This window comes from Coregonus clupeaformis, chromosome 14 (genome assembly GCF_020615455.1).
Source record: "Coregonus clupeaformis isolate EN_2021a chromosome 14, ASM2061545v1, whole genome shotgun sequence".
NCBI lineage: Eukaryota > Metazoa > Chordata > Actinopteri > Salmoniformes > Salmonidae > Coregonus > Coregonus clupeaformis.
Window position 1 is genome coordinate 9,831,253 of NC_059205.1, and position 15,775 is coordinate 9,847,027.

General features: G+C 42.7%; 1 protein-coding gene across 1 annotated transcript; it reads left to right on the forward strand.

The window, feature by feature from the left end:
- The first annotated feature begins 52 nt into the window (after positions 1-52).
- Positions 53-15,775, forward strand: ccdc39 (coiled-coil domain containing 39). The gene is made up of 20 exons (XM_041895689.2): positions 53-672; positions 895-1,014; positions 1,264-1,410; positions 1,735-1,893; positions 2,098-2,190; positions 2,413-2,541; positions 2,972-3,163; positions 3,579-3,682; positions 3,866-3,998; positions 4,498-4,692; positions 5,260-5,424; positions 5,730-5,867; positions 6,044-6,252; positions 9,148-9,271; positions 9,464-9,623; positions 10,056-10,162; positions 10,794-10,934; positions 11,200-11,379; positions 11,937-12,025; positions 15,003-15,775. The coding sequence occupies exons 1-20, from the start codon at positions 583-585 to the stop codon at positions 15,193-15,195; spliced, it is 2,868 nt and encodes a 955-aa protein (XP_041751623.2). The 5' UTR covers positions 53-582; the 3' UTR covers positions 15,196-15,775.

A 15,775-nucleotide genomic window follows, 5' to 3' on the forward strand; every position in this document is an offset into this window, starting at 1 on the left:
TGTGTGTTTATAATGCTGATGCACTCTTGTCTGTCATATTTCTCTCTGCCAAAGCTGATACCTGAAACCTGCTTATGAACTTGTATGTCATATGATAAAAGGATGTACTATTCTTCCAATTGTTAATTTTACTACAGATGTTTCTCAAATAGTGATGGCCTATGTACACTCCACTGGCCTGAGTGTGAATTAACTATTCTTTAATGTGGTTAAGTATGTTAGTTGGATAGAAAATAGGCAGGATGGTTTATTGTAAAATAGGAGTTAAATGATAAACTTTTGGTGTGATTCACAAAGTTTTTAGTGGATAAACTGAGACCGCTGACTCCGGTTGCATACATTGCCAAGTGGTGGTAGTGTTGCCCTCTTGTGACAACCGGAAGATGTGGTTACTAGCCACCTGTCACGGTTGCTAGGGGCCAGCATTGAAAACATACGGCGGTTTTGTAGCATGTCATGTCCCTAACAAGTTGTAAAAATAGAACAAAGTAGCAATTTCTTACTTATTGTAAATAATTATTTGGCATATTGTGTTGGTTTGATATTCAGTTCTTAAACTTGGAATTTAGTCTTACAGAACAAATGTCGAACATACTTTTATCCGAGGTAGGCTGGGATGAGGGCTTTGCCATCCCAGTTGCCAATGCAGAAAATAAGGGTTTGGAAGATGAGGTAAGTGTCTAACGTTAGCTAACAGTTTATTAGCTTATCTGTACCAGAATATCTGACATTTTATTTGTTTCGTCTGTATTTTATATAAATTGAAATGTTTATGCCTCACATAGCTGACAGTAGGTAGCTAGCTAACTAACGCTAGCTAAAACGAAACAGCTGGCATGAACATCAGTCCAAGGTGAAATATGACTGTCATTTGCTCTTCCTGCCTCTCCACAGCTTCAAAGGAAACAAAATGAGAAGTTACAACTGGAGAACAAACTTGGTGGATACAAGGATAGAATACAAGCCATGGCTGAACACCTGCAAAATGTTAGGCAGGAGTTATCTCAAACTCAGGTAAAGCTACTTGCCTATTTTGGAATTCCATGAAAAGAGACGACGACTGAGGTTCTGACTGAAAACTATTTCGCTCATGCATAGATCTACACACCTTACTTTATAAGTAGTAGTTATATTGCTAAGTAATTATGTTTATGCAAGGATTAATGAATAATGCCATGCAAACACAGGTATGACAGTAATCGTTTTGCAACAACTTTGAAATGCTGTCCTCTAACTAGTTTATTTTGATTTGCACTGTGTCAGGCTCTGTGCAAAGCCAGGGAGAAAGAGACTGAGTCGGAGATGCATTTCAAGGCCCTGGCAGAGAGAGAGGTGGGCCGCCTGCGTCAGGAGATTGCACAGCTGGACAACGAGCTTGGAGCTCTGAGGGAGAAGAAGAATGCACAGGAGGTTATTCTACGTGCCATCAACATCATAGTCTTTCAGTTCTAAATCACTAAATCAGAGGTCTTTCCTCAAAACAACATGGGTCTCTCTCTCTCTCTCTCTCTCTGTCTCTCTCTCTCTCTCTCTCTGTCTCTCTCTCTCTCTGTCTCTCTCTCTCTCTCTCTCTCTCTCTCTGTGTGTGTGTGTGTGTGTGTGACTGAGAATTCTCTGGGTTGTAGCCTACTGTAGTTAGTTATATTTCCAACTGCTAGTATTCACCTGAACATACAACGTATTCAGTGTATGTTCCACTGTGTTAGATAAATGTCTAGCAATCTGTTTCCTCAGAACAACATCTTCAAAGCCACCCAGAAGCTGGAGGAGCTGAAGAGCCAGCTGAATTGGGACCAGCAGACCCTGGACGCCTGGCTTGAGGAGTCGGCACACAAGGACGAGGACACCATGGCCATCATCAAGTATGCCCAGCAGGACGAGAGCAGGATACGGGTACGTCATTGGTGGTGTGAGTGACCGACAGCTGGGGGTACAAAAACCCGGGTAACCTGTGTGGTCTTGGATCTCTGTTACAGTGGCAAGCAAGTACAGTCCTTTCAGGATCCTCAAGAATGAACAGTATGCTGACAATGGGATATACTTAATGAACAGTACAATCCATTTTCTAAACTACTGTTAACTTTCTTTGTTTTACAGGAGCTCACCTTGTTGATAGAGAAGATGACACTTAAGGCCAACCAAAAGCACAAGGCACTGGACAACGAACTGACTGAGACCGTTTCAGCACAGGTCAAAACACCAGCTATCTTACAAACACAGGAATATCAGTCAATGTTCAATCACCCACAACTGAGAATATTTTGTTGACATTTAAGCTACTTTGTGTCCATTGTTGACAGTTACATTTCCCTTGAGATTTACACATCACACATCAAACAGAAAGCATTTATTCTTCCTTGTTGATATCCATCAGAGTGTGTCTCATGTATTGTAGTTGTGCTCTGCCAACAGATTGGTCTGGATAAGACGGCAGAGAACTTCCGCCAGGCCCACCTAGAGAGACAGGAGCTGATCCACCAGTGGGAGAACACCATCGAGCAGATGAAGAAGAGAGACACAGAGATGCAGCAGTGTTCAATGGTAACCAATAGATGGTAGCCTGCAGTCATTACAGTCAGTCAGTCAGTCATACAATATTTGAGATGATGATGGGATATCATAGCCTGGTTAAACCAGATTGAATGCTACACTCACTATTGCTTCACTATCGTTCAGTCAGGTTCAACCAGGCTAGGAATATTATACCAGTTCAAAACTATTGTAAATACTCTAGTTTACTATTCACACACTTGGTCCAGAAACTATAACATGTATTTTATAGTTGTAGTTATTTTATAGTTGAAACAACACTGTTTCAACACCCCTTTTCATATTGCGACACCTACTTAAGATTAGTTTATCAGAATCATATAAAAAAGGCTCCATGAAAGTGACTGATGGCAAGCAACTGTGAAGTTTCTAAAACAATGGACTGATAATGTAAACAATGGATTTTGCCATGTATTTCCAGCTCCTCACCCAAGTCAACCAGGACATCAGAGAGAGGAATGGAGTGATCAAGGAGAAGAAGACCTTCCTGGAGAGCGAGACGGAGAACAACAAGGAGTACGAGAAGAAGACAGCCATGGCCGACCGGCAGGCGGCCAAGCTGAGACAGGAGTTCCAGGAGCAGGAGAGTAACCGCACCAGACTACAGGACCAGGTGAGTCTGTCTGTCTGTCTGTCTGTCTGTCTGTTGTGTGTCTGTCTGTCTGTTGTGTGTCTGTCTGCTGTTTGTCTGTATGCTGTGTGTGTCTGTCTGTCTGCTGTGTGTCTGCTGTGTGTCTGTCTGTCTGCTGTGTGTGTGTGTGTCTGTCTGTCTGTCCATAGCCTTCTTCTCAGGACAAAACATTAACAAATAAGTATTTCATAATTTGCAAACATTTATATGCATTATAACGTTGCAATTCATAAGCATGTAATTACATTTATAATGGCTTATTCAAGAAAGTGATTAAAAAGTGTAACCCAATCATTTTAGTCAATGCTTTCTGCAGACAGGTTTTTTTTTCTGTATGACTTCGTTCTATGGGAATGATGGTTTGTCTTATCTGTTATTATCACGTATCTCTTTCTAGTTGGAGAGTCTGAAAGGGACAGTGGACAGAGCAGCTACTGATGTCCAGTCCATGAGGTCCCAGCTAGCCAACATGAAAAAGGACATCCAGGACAAAAACAACAAGTGAGACATAGAGATCTGGAGGCCTCAGTGCCAATCAAATAGGAATAATTGATGGCATCGTTTTGGGGGGAACCGACCCTTTACGTTTAAATGAATTCCCTCACAGGGATTCTATATGTAATTCTATGAAATACCCACCCTCTCATTAGTTCTGATCTGTGTGTGTGTGTGAACCTGGTCCAGGGTAAAGGGGGCCAAGCTTCATAACACAGCCCTGGAGGAGAAGCTGAAGACAGTGACGGAGACGACCCTCAGCGTGGAGGAGAGGGCCACTCAGATGGAGCAAGTACTGAAGGAAGAGGAGCAAACTATTAAAGTGAGTGTCATTCCGCATGAGAAAATAATGTTTTTGTCATATTACCAGTATGTTTATCGGAAAGCGTGTCTGCATGGGACTGGGATGGCTGGCTGCAGTTGCATTGAGCTAACTTGTGCACTTTACCTAGCAATTCACATGGTCACAATACGAACTGGATATTGCTAGATCGAAGTATATGAACATTGTATCGATCAAACTGATACATAAAATCCCATTCTGACTGACTGTATTCTCACATTTAGTTGTTTCTTTGATTTTGTGATGCTCTGATGTCATTCTATTCACTCCCATGAGGAATGTAGTGTAGCATTGTGTTCTGTTTCGTCATTTTTGCCATCTGGGGAACAGTCTCTGATGCGACTGTGTACTGCTCTCGGATGTCATTCTGTGGAGCCTTTGAACCATGTGTTGACTTCAGTGACACATTGTGTTGGTTAATGTACTCATGACCATGTTCTGGTGAACTGTCTCATTCTGCGTCTGTGTTGGGTTGCAGGACATCGACGCTCAGCTGCACCGCCACCGCGAGGTGCTGTTCCGTGAGACCCAGGAGCTACAGGCCCTGAGGGTGAAGGAGAAGGACTCCATGGCTGTGCTCTCTGGGAGCCGGGTGTCCCTCTCCAACCTGGACGGCCGCCTCAGTAAACTGGACCAGAACTCCCTCAAGCAGCAGGAGATCATCTACAACCAGGCTAGACAGCAGAAACAATAGTCTTTCTCTTGTTGTTATTTTCCTATCACTAACAATATGGAATATCCACATTGTTTATTATCCATTATCTATGCATAGTCACTTTACCCCTACCTACATGTACATATTAACTCAATTACCTCGACTAACCTGTACCCTCTGTATATAGCCTCGTTATTGTTATTTTATTGTTGCTCTTTTATTTTATTTAGTAAATCTTTTTTTCTTAACTCTTATTTTTCTTAAAACTGCATTGTTGGTTAAGGGCTTGTAAGTAAGCATTTCACGGTAAGGTCTACACCTGTTGTATTCGGCGCGTGTGACAAATACAATTGTATTTTATTTTATTTTATTTGAATAGTAATAACAGTATGGTCATTCAACAGATAGGGCTAGACCACTACCACTGTCATTTGATCATTATCTATTTCCACCACCATGACCATTATAGCTAGCGTTCACCCTAATGTCATCACATCTCCCTCTACCATTGGGGTATACAGCTAGTCTTATAGTGTATGTATGGTGTAGTTGGTACCTCACTAACCTCAAACTTTGCTACTCCAGGACTTCCAGATCCAGCTGCTGGAGAGGAAGATGTTGCGTCTGCGTGGCGAGGTGAACACGGAGGAGAAGCAGGTCCTGGAGAAGAAGGCCCAGGAGCTGGCACAGAGGCTGGAGGAGAAGAAGAGGACGGCCACCATGCTCACCACCCAACTGAAGAAGCTCCAGGTGGACAGACCGTACTCTCGTACTGTAGAATGTTCTAGATATTATTTTTCCTGATGATTCTGGTATTTCTGTTGTTTTTGTCACCTCAGCAAAGTAGGAAGACTATTTCTTGCAACCCTATCTTATCATTGAAAATCGTTGGTGTTTTTCTCTGATTTTCTATGTTTTCAAATGAGTCTCTGTTTACAGTTACCATATAATTACATTTTAACTAAATAATCCTAAATTGTTATTTTGAGACATGCTTTTTAAAAAACATTTTTAGATATACATTCTGTGATTTGACTGTTTCTGTCATCTGACAGGATGATATTCGCTGTGTGAGGAAAGAGGCAGAGAAGACAGGAGCTGAGAAGAGAGACCTGACCACCAAGATCGAGGAGCTGCACCTGTTCAACCACATCTCAGACAAGGAACTGAAGAAGCTCAGGCTCAAGAAGCAGGTGAGAACACAGACAGGCACGCATGCACAGTCACTGCAGTTTTACTCAGCCAACCTTGTCTTTATCGATATGATTAAATAAAACGATGAATGTCTTTATTGTATTTGAAAATGAGAAACTCGTACTCTTACACAGCCACTCATTGACACACATTGCCTCTGACCTTTGACCTTCAGGACACCATGGTGGAGGACAACATCCTGAAGCTGGAGATCAAGCGTCTGCGTGACCTGCTGTACAACAAGGCGGACAGCGTGCTCTCGCTGGAGAAGCGGCGGCTGCAGCTGCAGGCGGCCATGAGGGAGCGGGAGGAGGAGATTAAGGCGCACCGGGAGATGCTCAACAAGCAGGTCAAGATCACTGACCAGGAGCGCCAAGGACTCAGGTATGTCTAAGACTGGCTCTCAAAATATACCCCATTACCCAGACAGTATAGTGAAGTGTTCTTAGAGGGATACTTAGGGGCTTTGACAGAGGCCATTTATCTACTTCCCCAGAGTCAGATGAACTCGTGGTTACCAATTTTATGTCTCTGTGTCCAGTTAGTCCCCTGTAGCTCAGTTGGTAGAGCATGGCGCTTGCAACGCCAGGGTTGTGGGTTCGTTTCCCACGGGGGGCCAGTATGAAAATGTATGCACTCACTAACTGTAAGTCGCTCTGGATAAGTTAGAGGTAGTTTCGCGAGCCAATGCTAACTAGCGTTAGCGCAATGACTGGAAGCGCTTGTTAGCAACTCCCTTCAAACTGCACACAAAGACATAAAAATGGTATCTACGAGTTCATCTGACTCTGGGGAAGTAGATAAAGGGCCTCATTGTCAAAATCCCTAATTATCCCTTTAAACCCTGAACCTGTGCAGGCTTTTTTCCCGTCCCAGTGCTAACATACCTGGGCCCGTATTCACATAGTCTCAGAGTAGGAGTGTTGATATAAGATCCGTTTTTCCTTTTAGATCATAATGAATAAGATTGTATGGACGGGGGGGAACTGATTCCAGATCTGCACTCCTACTCTGAGACGCTCTTTGAATACAGGGCTTGATGATCCAGTGCCATATGAGGGGGTTGTGTTTGTTTTTCCCATGGCTCATAGAAAGTGGTAATGCAGCACTTGAAAAGAAAGCTTTCAAATGAATTGAACATAGGATAGCTAGCCACTTGGTGTTTTGATTCATTGTGTATACTCTTTATGTCAAATCAAATCAAGCTTTAGTTATACAGTACATTTCAGATATGGAATGCAACGCAATGTGCTTCACAGGAAAAAAACAACTAATAAAAACATTGAAAAATATATTTACCACACAAGAATAACAATAAAAACGGAATGACTAAAAAGCACACTATGGACAAGTAAAGCTAAAAAGGTGTGTTTTTAAGGTCTCTTTTAAATATGTCCACAGTTTCGGCCCCCCTCAGGTTCTCTGGCAGGCTATTCCAGAGGCTGGTATAATAACTAAAGGCTGCCTCTCCATACCTCTTGGTCCTAGGCTTTGGGATAGTTAAAAGGCCAGTGCCAGAGGACCTGAGGGACCTACTTGGTACATAACTTAAAAGCATGTCTGACATGTATTGGGGTGCACAATCGTGGATTGATTTAAAACCCAATAGAAGAATCTTAAAATTAATTCTAAAACTCACAGGCAGCCAGTGCAGAGACCTTAAAACCGGTGTAATGTGTGCTCTCCGTCTGGTCTTGGACAGTACCCGTGCTGCAGCATTCTGTATGTTTTGCAGTTGACCAATGGCTTTCTTGGGTAGATCAGACAGGAGAGCATTACAGTAGTCAAGCCTGCTTGTAATAAAAGCAAGGATGAGTCTCTCTGTATCAGCTTGAGAGAGAAACTGCCGCACCTTGGCAATGTTCCTCAGGTGGTAAAAGCTATTTTGGTCACATTCCTAATGTGTGATTCAAAATGTTGTTCAGAATGTAAAATAACACGTTTTTGTGCCTGGTGTTTTATCTTTATTGCCCGTGAATTAAAATGTGCGGCCAGATTCTCTCTCTGTGCTTTGGCTCTAACAATAAGTACCTCAGTCTTGTCTTGATTTAGCTGGAGGACGTTGTGAGCCATCCAAGTATTTAAATCACTAATACAGTCTAATCATTTATCCATAGAGCTAAAATCCTCTGGTGACACAGACATGGTTGTGTATCGTCTGCATAGCAGTGAAAATCAATGCTGTGCTTTCTGATAATGCTGCCAACGGGTAACATATATATACAGTACCAATCAAAAGTTTGGACACACCTACTCATTCAAGGGTTTTTCTTTATTTTTACTATTTTCTACAACCAGCTTCATGAGGTAGTCACCTGGAATGCATTTCAATTAACAGGTGTGCCTTCTTAAAATTTGTGGAATTTCTTTCCTTCTTAATTATTTTGAGCCAATCAGTTGTGTTGTGACAACGTAGGGGGGATACAGAAGATAGCCCTATTTGGTAAAAGACCAAGACCATATTATGGCAAGAACAGCTCAAATAAGCAAAGAGAAACGACAGTCCATCATTACTTTAAGACATGAAGGTCAGTCAATATGGAACATTTCAAGAACTTTGAAAGTTTCTTCAAGTGCAGTCGCAAAAACCATCAAGCGCTATGATGAAACTGGCTCTCATGAGGACCGCCACAGGAATGGAAGACCCAGAGTTACCTGCTGCAGAGGATAAGTTCATTAGAGTTACCAGCCGCAGAAATTGCAGCCCAAATAAATGCTTCAAAGATTTCAAGTCACAGACACATCTCAATATCAACTGTTCAGAGGGGACTGTGTGAATCAGGCCTTCATGGTCGAATTGCTGCAAAGAAACCACTACTAAAGGACACCAATAAGAAGAAGAGACCTGCTTGGGCCAAGAAACACGAGCAATGGATATTAGACCGGTGGAAATTTGTCCTTTGGTCTGGAGTCCAAATTGGAGATTTTTGGTTACAAGCGTCGTGTCTTTGTGAGACGCGGTGTGGGTGAACGGATGATCTCCGCATGTGTAGTTCTCACCGTAAAGCATGGAGGAGGAGGTGCTATGGTGGAAAATAAATCCATAGTGCCTTTGCGTGGTAGACTAGGGCACATATCATCATACTTCTCATCAGGTCTTGCTTGACTGATACCCAGCTCAATGTTTGTTATCTTATCTCTGAAATATGCCACAAACTCATCACATTTAGATGTGGAGGAAAGTTCACATAGGTTTACGGGGGTAGGATTTCAGGCCATCAATGGTCGAGAAAAGTACTCTCGAATTATTCTATGCGTACATTGATTGGTTCATTTCAGTGCAGAGGTGCACGAGAGATTGTCCAAGGTCGACAAGATGAGGAAACGCTATGAGATTATGACTGTCTCAATGGCTGCTCCCGAGGGAGAAGAGGAAAAATCACAGGCTTATTACGTGATCAAGGTGAGAATTCCTTCAGACACCCCAAAAAAATTCACCAGCCAACTATTGCTTCAGTTACCAATTGATTTGGCTTATTGTGAAAAAATGGATAGTTTTGACAGTTGTGTTAATTGTTTTGATAACATGGAACTTTGTTTACAAAAAACTTTCTGACATTTGACGTTCTACCATGGGTGATGTGCTTTTCATAAGGCTGCCCAAGAGAAAGAGGAGCTCCAACGCGAGGGAGACGATTTGGACGGCAAGATCCGCAAGATGGAGAAGGAGATCCGAGCACTGGAGAACACGCTCCACGTCATCAACAGCCGCAACACAACCTATCGCAAATCCTTCAACAAAGTGACTGAGTCCAGTACGTACAGTATGAGCAAAGGTTCCTAGTGAGAGAAACTGATTCCGACAAAGCCTAGGCCTCTATGCCCCCAAACAAGATGACACACAAATATGCCAGCAATAAATATTGATTCTATGCCATCACAATGGTAACACACACATCAATGTTATCAGTGTTCTACATATATGAAGGGAAAACACAACAGAAGCAGATAAGAGAGGATATGTTAGATTCATCACCGTCTTGACTTTTATACAATTTTATAACGTATTGGTTGTTTTGTGGTGTTGTTCTGTTTAGATCCTTTTATACTCTTTGTTTTTATTTCTTGCTTCATGTTGTAAAGTGTGTTGGTACAACCCTTGTGAAATGCACTTTTTAAAGTGAATTTGACTTCATTTGAACTAAGAAGCCAACTTTAATGTAAATAATGAACCCAAAACTCTGAAGGTGAGGAGTATCAGGAGAAGCTGAAGCTGGATGAGCAGAAGAGAGCCGCTGAGGAGAAGTACAAGTACAAGAGGAGGCAGATCCGAGAACTGCAGGAGGACATTCAGGTACTTCTCCACCAAACCAGTTTTACTGGACTACGTAAACCTGATCAAGAATACTCCTGGTCCTAGCCTTGAAGTGAGCGTGGGTTTTCCACCACCCCATCATCTTCTCACACGTTTATGAAACTGGAGTAGAATCATCTTTTGTGTACTTAATTTCCATGTTGTTACTTTACCTCTCTCTCTCTCTCTGTCTCTCTCTCTGTCCCTCTCTCTCTGTCTCTCTCTCTGTCTCTCTCTCTCTCTCTCTCTCTCTCTCTCTCTCTCTCTCTGTCTCTCTCTCTCTCTGTCTCTCTCTCTCTCTCTCTCTCTCTCTCTCTCTCTCTCTCTCTCTCTCTCTCTCTCTCTCTCTCTCTCTCTCTCTCTCTCTCTCTCTCTCTCTCTCTCTCTCTCTCTCTGTCTCTGCCTTTCCCATGTGCAGTGTGTTAGATATGTTCTAAGCCCTATCATGATCTCTTCATCACATGCCTTACATTGGCTGCTTGTATTCTATACATTCCCTTGTGTCCAAGAACAACAGGTCCAAAATAGACTTGTCTGACAACTCCCTCTTAACTACCAGACAGTGCAATCATAACTATGTGTGTGTGTGTGTTTGCAAATCTGTGTGTGTGTGTGATGATTCCATCGGTAGGGCATGAACAATACACTTGACAGCCTGCTTCAAGAGGAGGCCGTTCAGAACGAGAGGACTGAAGAGACCCAGTCACGTATCATGTCTATGAACAGAGAACTGGTATCCCAGCAGGAGAAACTCGATAGGGTCACTAAGCAGGTTTGATACCACCACCCAACAACCGTCACAGAACAATTCACACCATAGCAACCATTCTTCAATGACAAAATAAAACATTAAATACGAAATACACTTTACTGTAGCCCGCCTTATGTATGCATTCATAAAGCCTTTATAACAGCTACACAAGACATAACGTCTGTCATAGGCAGTCATAAACATTGGTCGGTCATAGGGTCAGGAAACAAATCCTGTCCATATTAATCACTGCTCTGTCTTCATCCCCTGCTATCCTCCATGACAGTGCTCCAAACTGACCAAAGAGATCCGGTCAGCCAAGAAGGCCAAGGAGGAGACATTTGAGGAGAGGGACATTGAGCTGAGGGAGCTGAAGGACTTCAATAAGAATATCAACAAGATGCTGCTTGTTGCCATGGAGGAGCAGCCTGACCTCAGATCAGCTCTACACATGTACTTTGTCCAGGTAGCCTTCTTTTCTTTTTACTAGAAAAAGTATGACGTTTTTCTCCATGCACCTGATAATACTATACACTCTTCTGGGAAAAAAAGGTGCCACCTAGAACCAAAAAGGGTTCTTAAATTGTCACCGTAGAAGAACCCTCTGAAAATAACTATTTTTGGTTTCAAGTGGAATCTTTTCACTAATACGAGGTTCTACGTGAAACCTTTCACCACTAAAATATTATCCTATGGGGAGAAACGAATAACCTTTTTTTTCTAAAAGTGTAGGTGTGTGCAAATTATACCTTTTCAGCCTTGTAGAGTTGGGCAAGGCAATGACTCCATTCTGAAATCTTGACAGCAAATTGCCCTGCTGTTAGTTGATTCAAGGAAATGCTAAATGTAAGGTTTTAAGGACAGCTAGGTTTCAAACCAATCTAATAAAACTAAACTAATCAATTTCTGGCAACTTACTCTAAAAGCAATCAAGAAGTTGACCCATCCCATTAAGTCTAATTTTGGATGGCCTTTTACTCAGGACTAATAAGGTCCAATTTAATTTGTGTTTATGTGTCTCAGGCCAACTTGCCCCTGCCGTCTCCTGCCTCCACCCCTGCCAGCCGACAGAGCTCAAAGACTAACTCTGCTCGCAGCTCTGTCTCTCTCAGGTACGTCACAACTATTTTACACAGTCAATCTAGCTCAGGGGTACAGTCCGTAGCCAAATACCTGCTAGAGCCAATTATTTTGGGCCAATGGGTAAAAAAACGAAAGATGTTCCTAACTGTGAGTCTATCTCAAAGCTACATTCCTTTTACATTTTTTACATTTTAGTCATTTAGCAGACGCTCTTATCCAGAGCGACTTACAGTTAGTGAGTGCATACATTATTTTATTTTATTTTTCATGCTGGCCCCCCGTGGGAATCGAACCCACAACCCTGGCGTTGCAAACGCCATACTCTCCTAACTGAGCTACATCCCTGCCAGCCATTCCCTCCCCTACCCTGGACGACGCTGGGCCAATTGTGTGCCGCCCCATGGGTCTTCTCCCAGGGTTTTCTCCCTGACACATTTTACAACCACAAAGGTTTTTCCTGTTTAGCTGTTTTTTGTATGACTTGTTTTTAGACTGCTACAACGGAATTGTCCAGTATGTGACGATAAAGATTTTCAGAATCTCAAAGTTTCCAATAATATCTACTGATAATTTACACAGAGTGTACAAAACATTAGGAACACCTTCCTAATATTGAGTTACACCCCCTTTTGCACTCAGAACAGCCTCAATTCGTCAGGGCATGGACTCTACAAGGTGTTGAAAGCGTTCCACAGGAATGCTGGCCCATGTTGACTCCAATGCTTCCCACAGTTGTGTCAAGTTGGCTGGATTTCCTTTGGGTGGTGGACCATTCTTGATACACATGGGAAACTGTTGAGTGTGAAAAACCCAGCAGCATTGCAGTTTTTGACACAAACCGGTGCGCCTGGCACCTACTACCATAACCCATTCAAAGGCACTTAAATATTTTGTCTTGCCCATTCACCCTTTGAATGGCACACATACAGTGCATTCGGAAAGTATTCAGACCCCTTCCCTTTTTCCACATTGTGTTACGTTACAGTCTTATTCTAAATTGGATTAAATGAATTTTTTTCCTCTTCAATCTACACACAATACCCCATAATGACAAAGCGAAAGTAACGTTTTTAGAAATGTTTGCAAATGTATTAAAAATAAAAAACAGATACCTTATTTACATAAGTATTCAGACCCTTTGCAATGAGACTCAAAATTGAGCTCAGGTGCATTCTGTTTCCATTGATCATCCTTGAGATGTTTCTACAACTTGATTGGAGTCCACCTGTGGTAAATTCAATTGTTTGGACATGATTTGGAAAGGCACACACCTGTCTATATAAGGTCCCACAGTTGACAGTGCATGTTAGAGCAAAAACCAAGCCATGAGGTCGAAGGAATTGTCCGTAGAGCTCCGAGACAGGATTGTGTCGAGGCACAGATCTGGGGAACGGTACCAAAAAAATTCTGCAGCATTGAAGGTCCCCAAGAACACAGTGGCCTCCATCATTTTTAAATAGAAGAAGTTTGGAACCACCAAGACTCTTCCTAGAGCTGGCCGCCCAGCCAAACTGAGCAATCGGGGGAGAAAGGCCTTGGGGTGTGTTCGTAAATTCAATCCGGAGTGCCAGAGTGCGCTCTGGGTGTTAGTAAATTCAAAATGTTGTCAGATTGTCCGTTTTCGGAGCGTTCAGAGCACACACTGGACGCTCTGGCTGAGGAGTAGGGTTGATCCGAGTGTTTTGACGTCACAACGGCAGTCAAGCACCCAAGCTAACTGGCTAACGTTGGCTAGCTTGCTAGCTATTTCCAGACACAAATGAGAGAACACTTCACTCTGTCAATTTTACTCGCCCTTGCAGAGTTAGGCTGTTGTCATGTTATCCAGAGCGTTGGTGACTAACTGTGCTGCTGGCAACAATTTAATTATGCTTTTTTGCCGACGTTTACTGACACCGGTCATATTCAACGGGTGTTGAGCGTTCGTAAATTCATCAGTTATTCTGTGCCCTGGCACACTCAGATGAGAGTGCTCTGAAATCGGAGTAGATGGCCAGAGTGAATTTACGAATGCACCCTTAGTCAGAGAGGTGACCAAGAACCCGATGGTCACTCTGACAGAGCTCCAGAGTTCCTCTGTGGAGATGGGAGAACCTTCCAGAACAACAACCATCTCTGCAGCACTCCACCAGTCAGGCCTTTATGGTAGAGTGGCCAGATGGAAGCCACTCCTCAATAAAAGGCACATGACAGCCCGCCTGGAGTTTGCCAAAAGGCACCTAAAGGACTCTGACCATGAGAAACAAGATTTTCTGGTCTGATGAAACCAAGATTGAACTCTTTGGCCTGAATGCCAAGCATCACGTCTGGATGAAACCTGGCACCATCCCTACGGTGAAGCATGGTGGTGGCAGCATCATGCTGTGGGGATGTTTTTCAGCGGCAGGGACTGGGAGACTAGTCAGGATCGAGGGAAAGATGAACGGTGCAAAGTACAGAGAGATCCTTGAGGAAAACCTGCTCCAGAGAGCTCAGGTCCTCAGACTGGGGAGAAGGTTCACCTTCCAACAGGACAACGACCCTAAGCAGACAGCTAAGACAACGCAGGAGTGGCTTCGGGACAAATCTCTGAATATCCTTGAGTGGCCCAGCCAGAGCCTGGACTTGAACCCGATCTAACATTTTTTAAAATACATTTGCAAACATTTCTAAAAACATTATGGGGTATTGTGTTTAGATTGATGAGGGAAAAAACAATTTAATCAATTTTAGAATAAGGCTGTAATGTAACAAAATGTGGAAAAAGTCAAGGGGTCTGAATACTTTCCGAAGGCACTGTATACAATCCATGTCTCAATTGTCTCAAGGCTTAAAAATCCTTCCTTATCCTGTCTAATGATTTTAAGTGGATTTAACAGGTGACATCAATAAGGGATCATAGCTTTCACCTGGATTCACCTGGTCAGTCTATGTCATGGAAAGAGCATGATTTGTACACTCATTGTATGTCAATATGTTCTTGTAAAATATAGCTTCTTAAATGTATTTTGTATTTTTTCACTGCAGGTCAGCTGGGTCTTCAGCAAGCAGCAGCCCAAGGGCGTCGTCAGTGCAGTCTCCCCCTGTTAAGACTCTGGAGCTGGGCCTGGGGTTGTCCGTGACGTCCCTTCCTCTCATCACCTCTCCACGGGACTCCCATCCACCCAGCTCCACCAGCAGCAGCAGCAGCAGCAGCCGCAGCAAGCGCCAGAGCCCCTAGAGAAACCCCACAGTAGGGCAGCCTCACTTACAGCACCAGATGGCTAATAAGACTGTAGTGGCATTAGGAAAGAGAATGTGTGTCACTGTTCAATGTACTGAACAACCGTTTGGTGAGTTGATTGATTTGCATGTTATTTTTGAATGAACTGGAACAACTTGCAGTGATATGAGAAATACACTTAAATAATAGATTATTGACCTATTCTTTGAAAGGCACATATTTTCCATTTGTCAGCTAACCTTTATAGAATTGTATTGTAAATGTGCATTAAAAAAATCTGTAATGTTTTTATTAATTTTTTACTCCTGGCAATGTGTTTCTGGATATATCCCAATAGAATATATGGTTGCTTGTCAGAATGATCAATTAGTTGATAATACAATTAATTTGTTTAAAGGCCCAATGCAAACAAAAACGTGATTTTCCTGTGTTTTATATATATTTCCACACTATGAGTTTGGAATAGTACTATGAAATTATGAAAAGGATATTAATGCCCTTTTTATTATAAGAGCTGTTTGAAAATACCACCTGAAATTTCAGCCTGTTTTGGTGGGATTGCGTTTTGGCCTGCCTG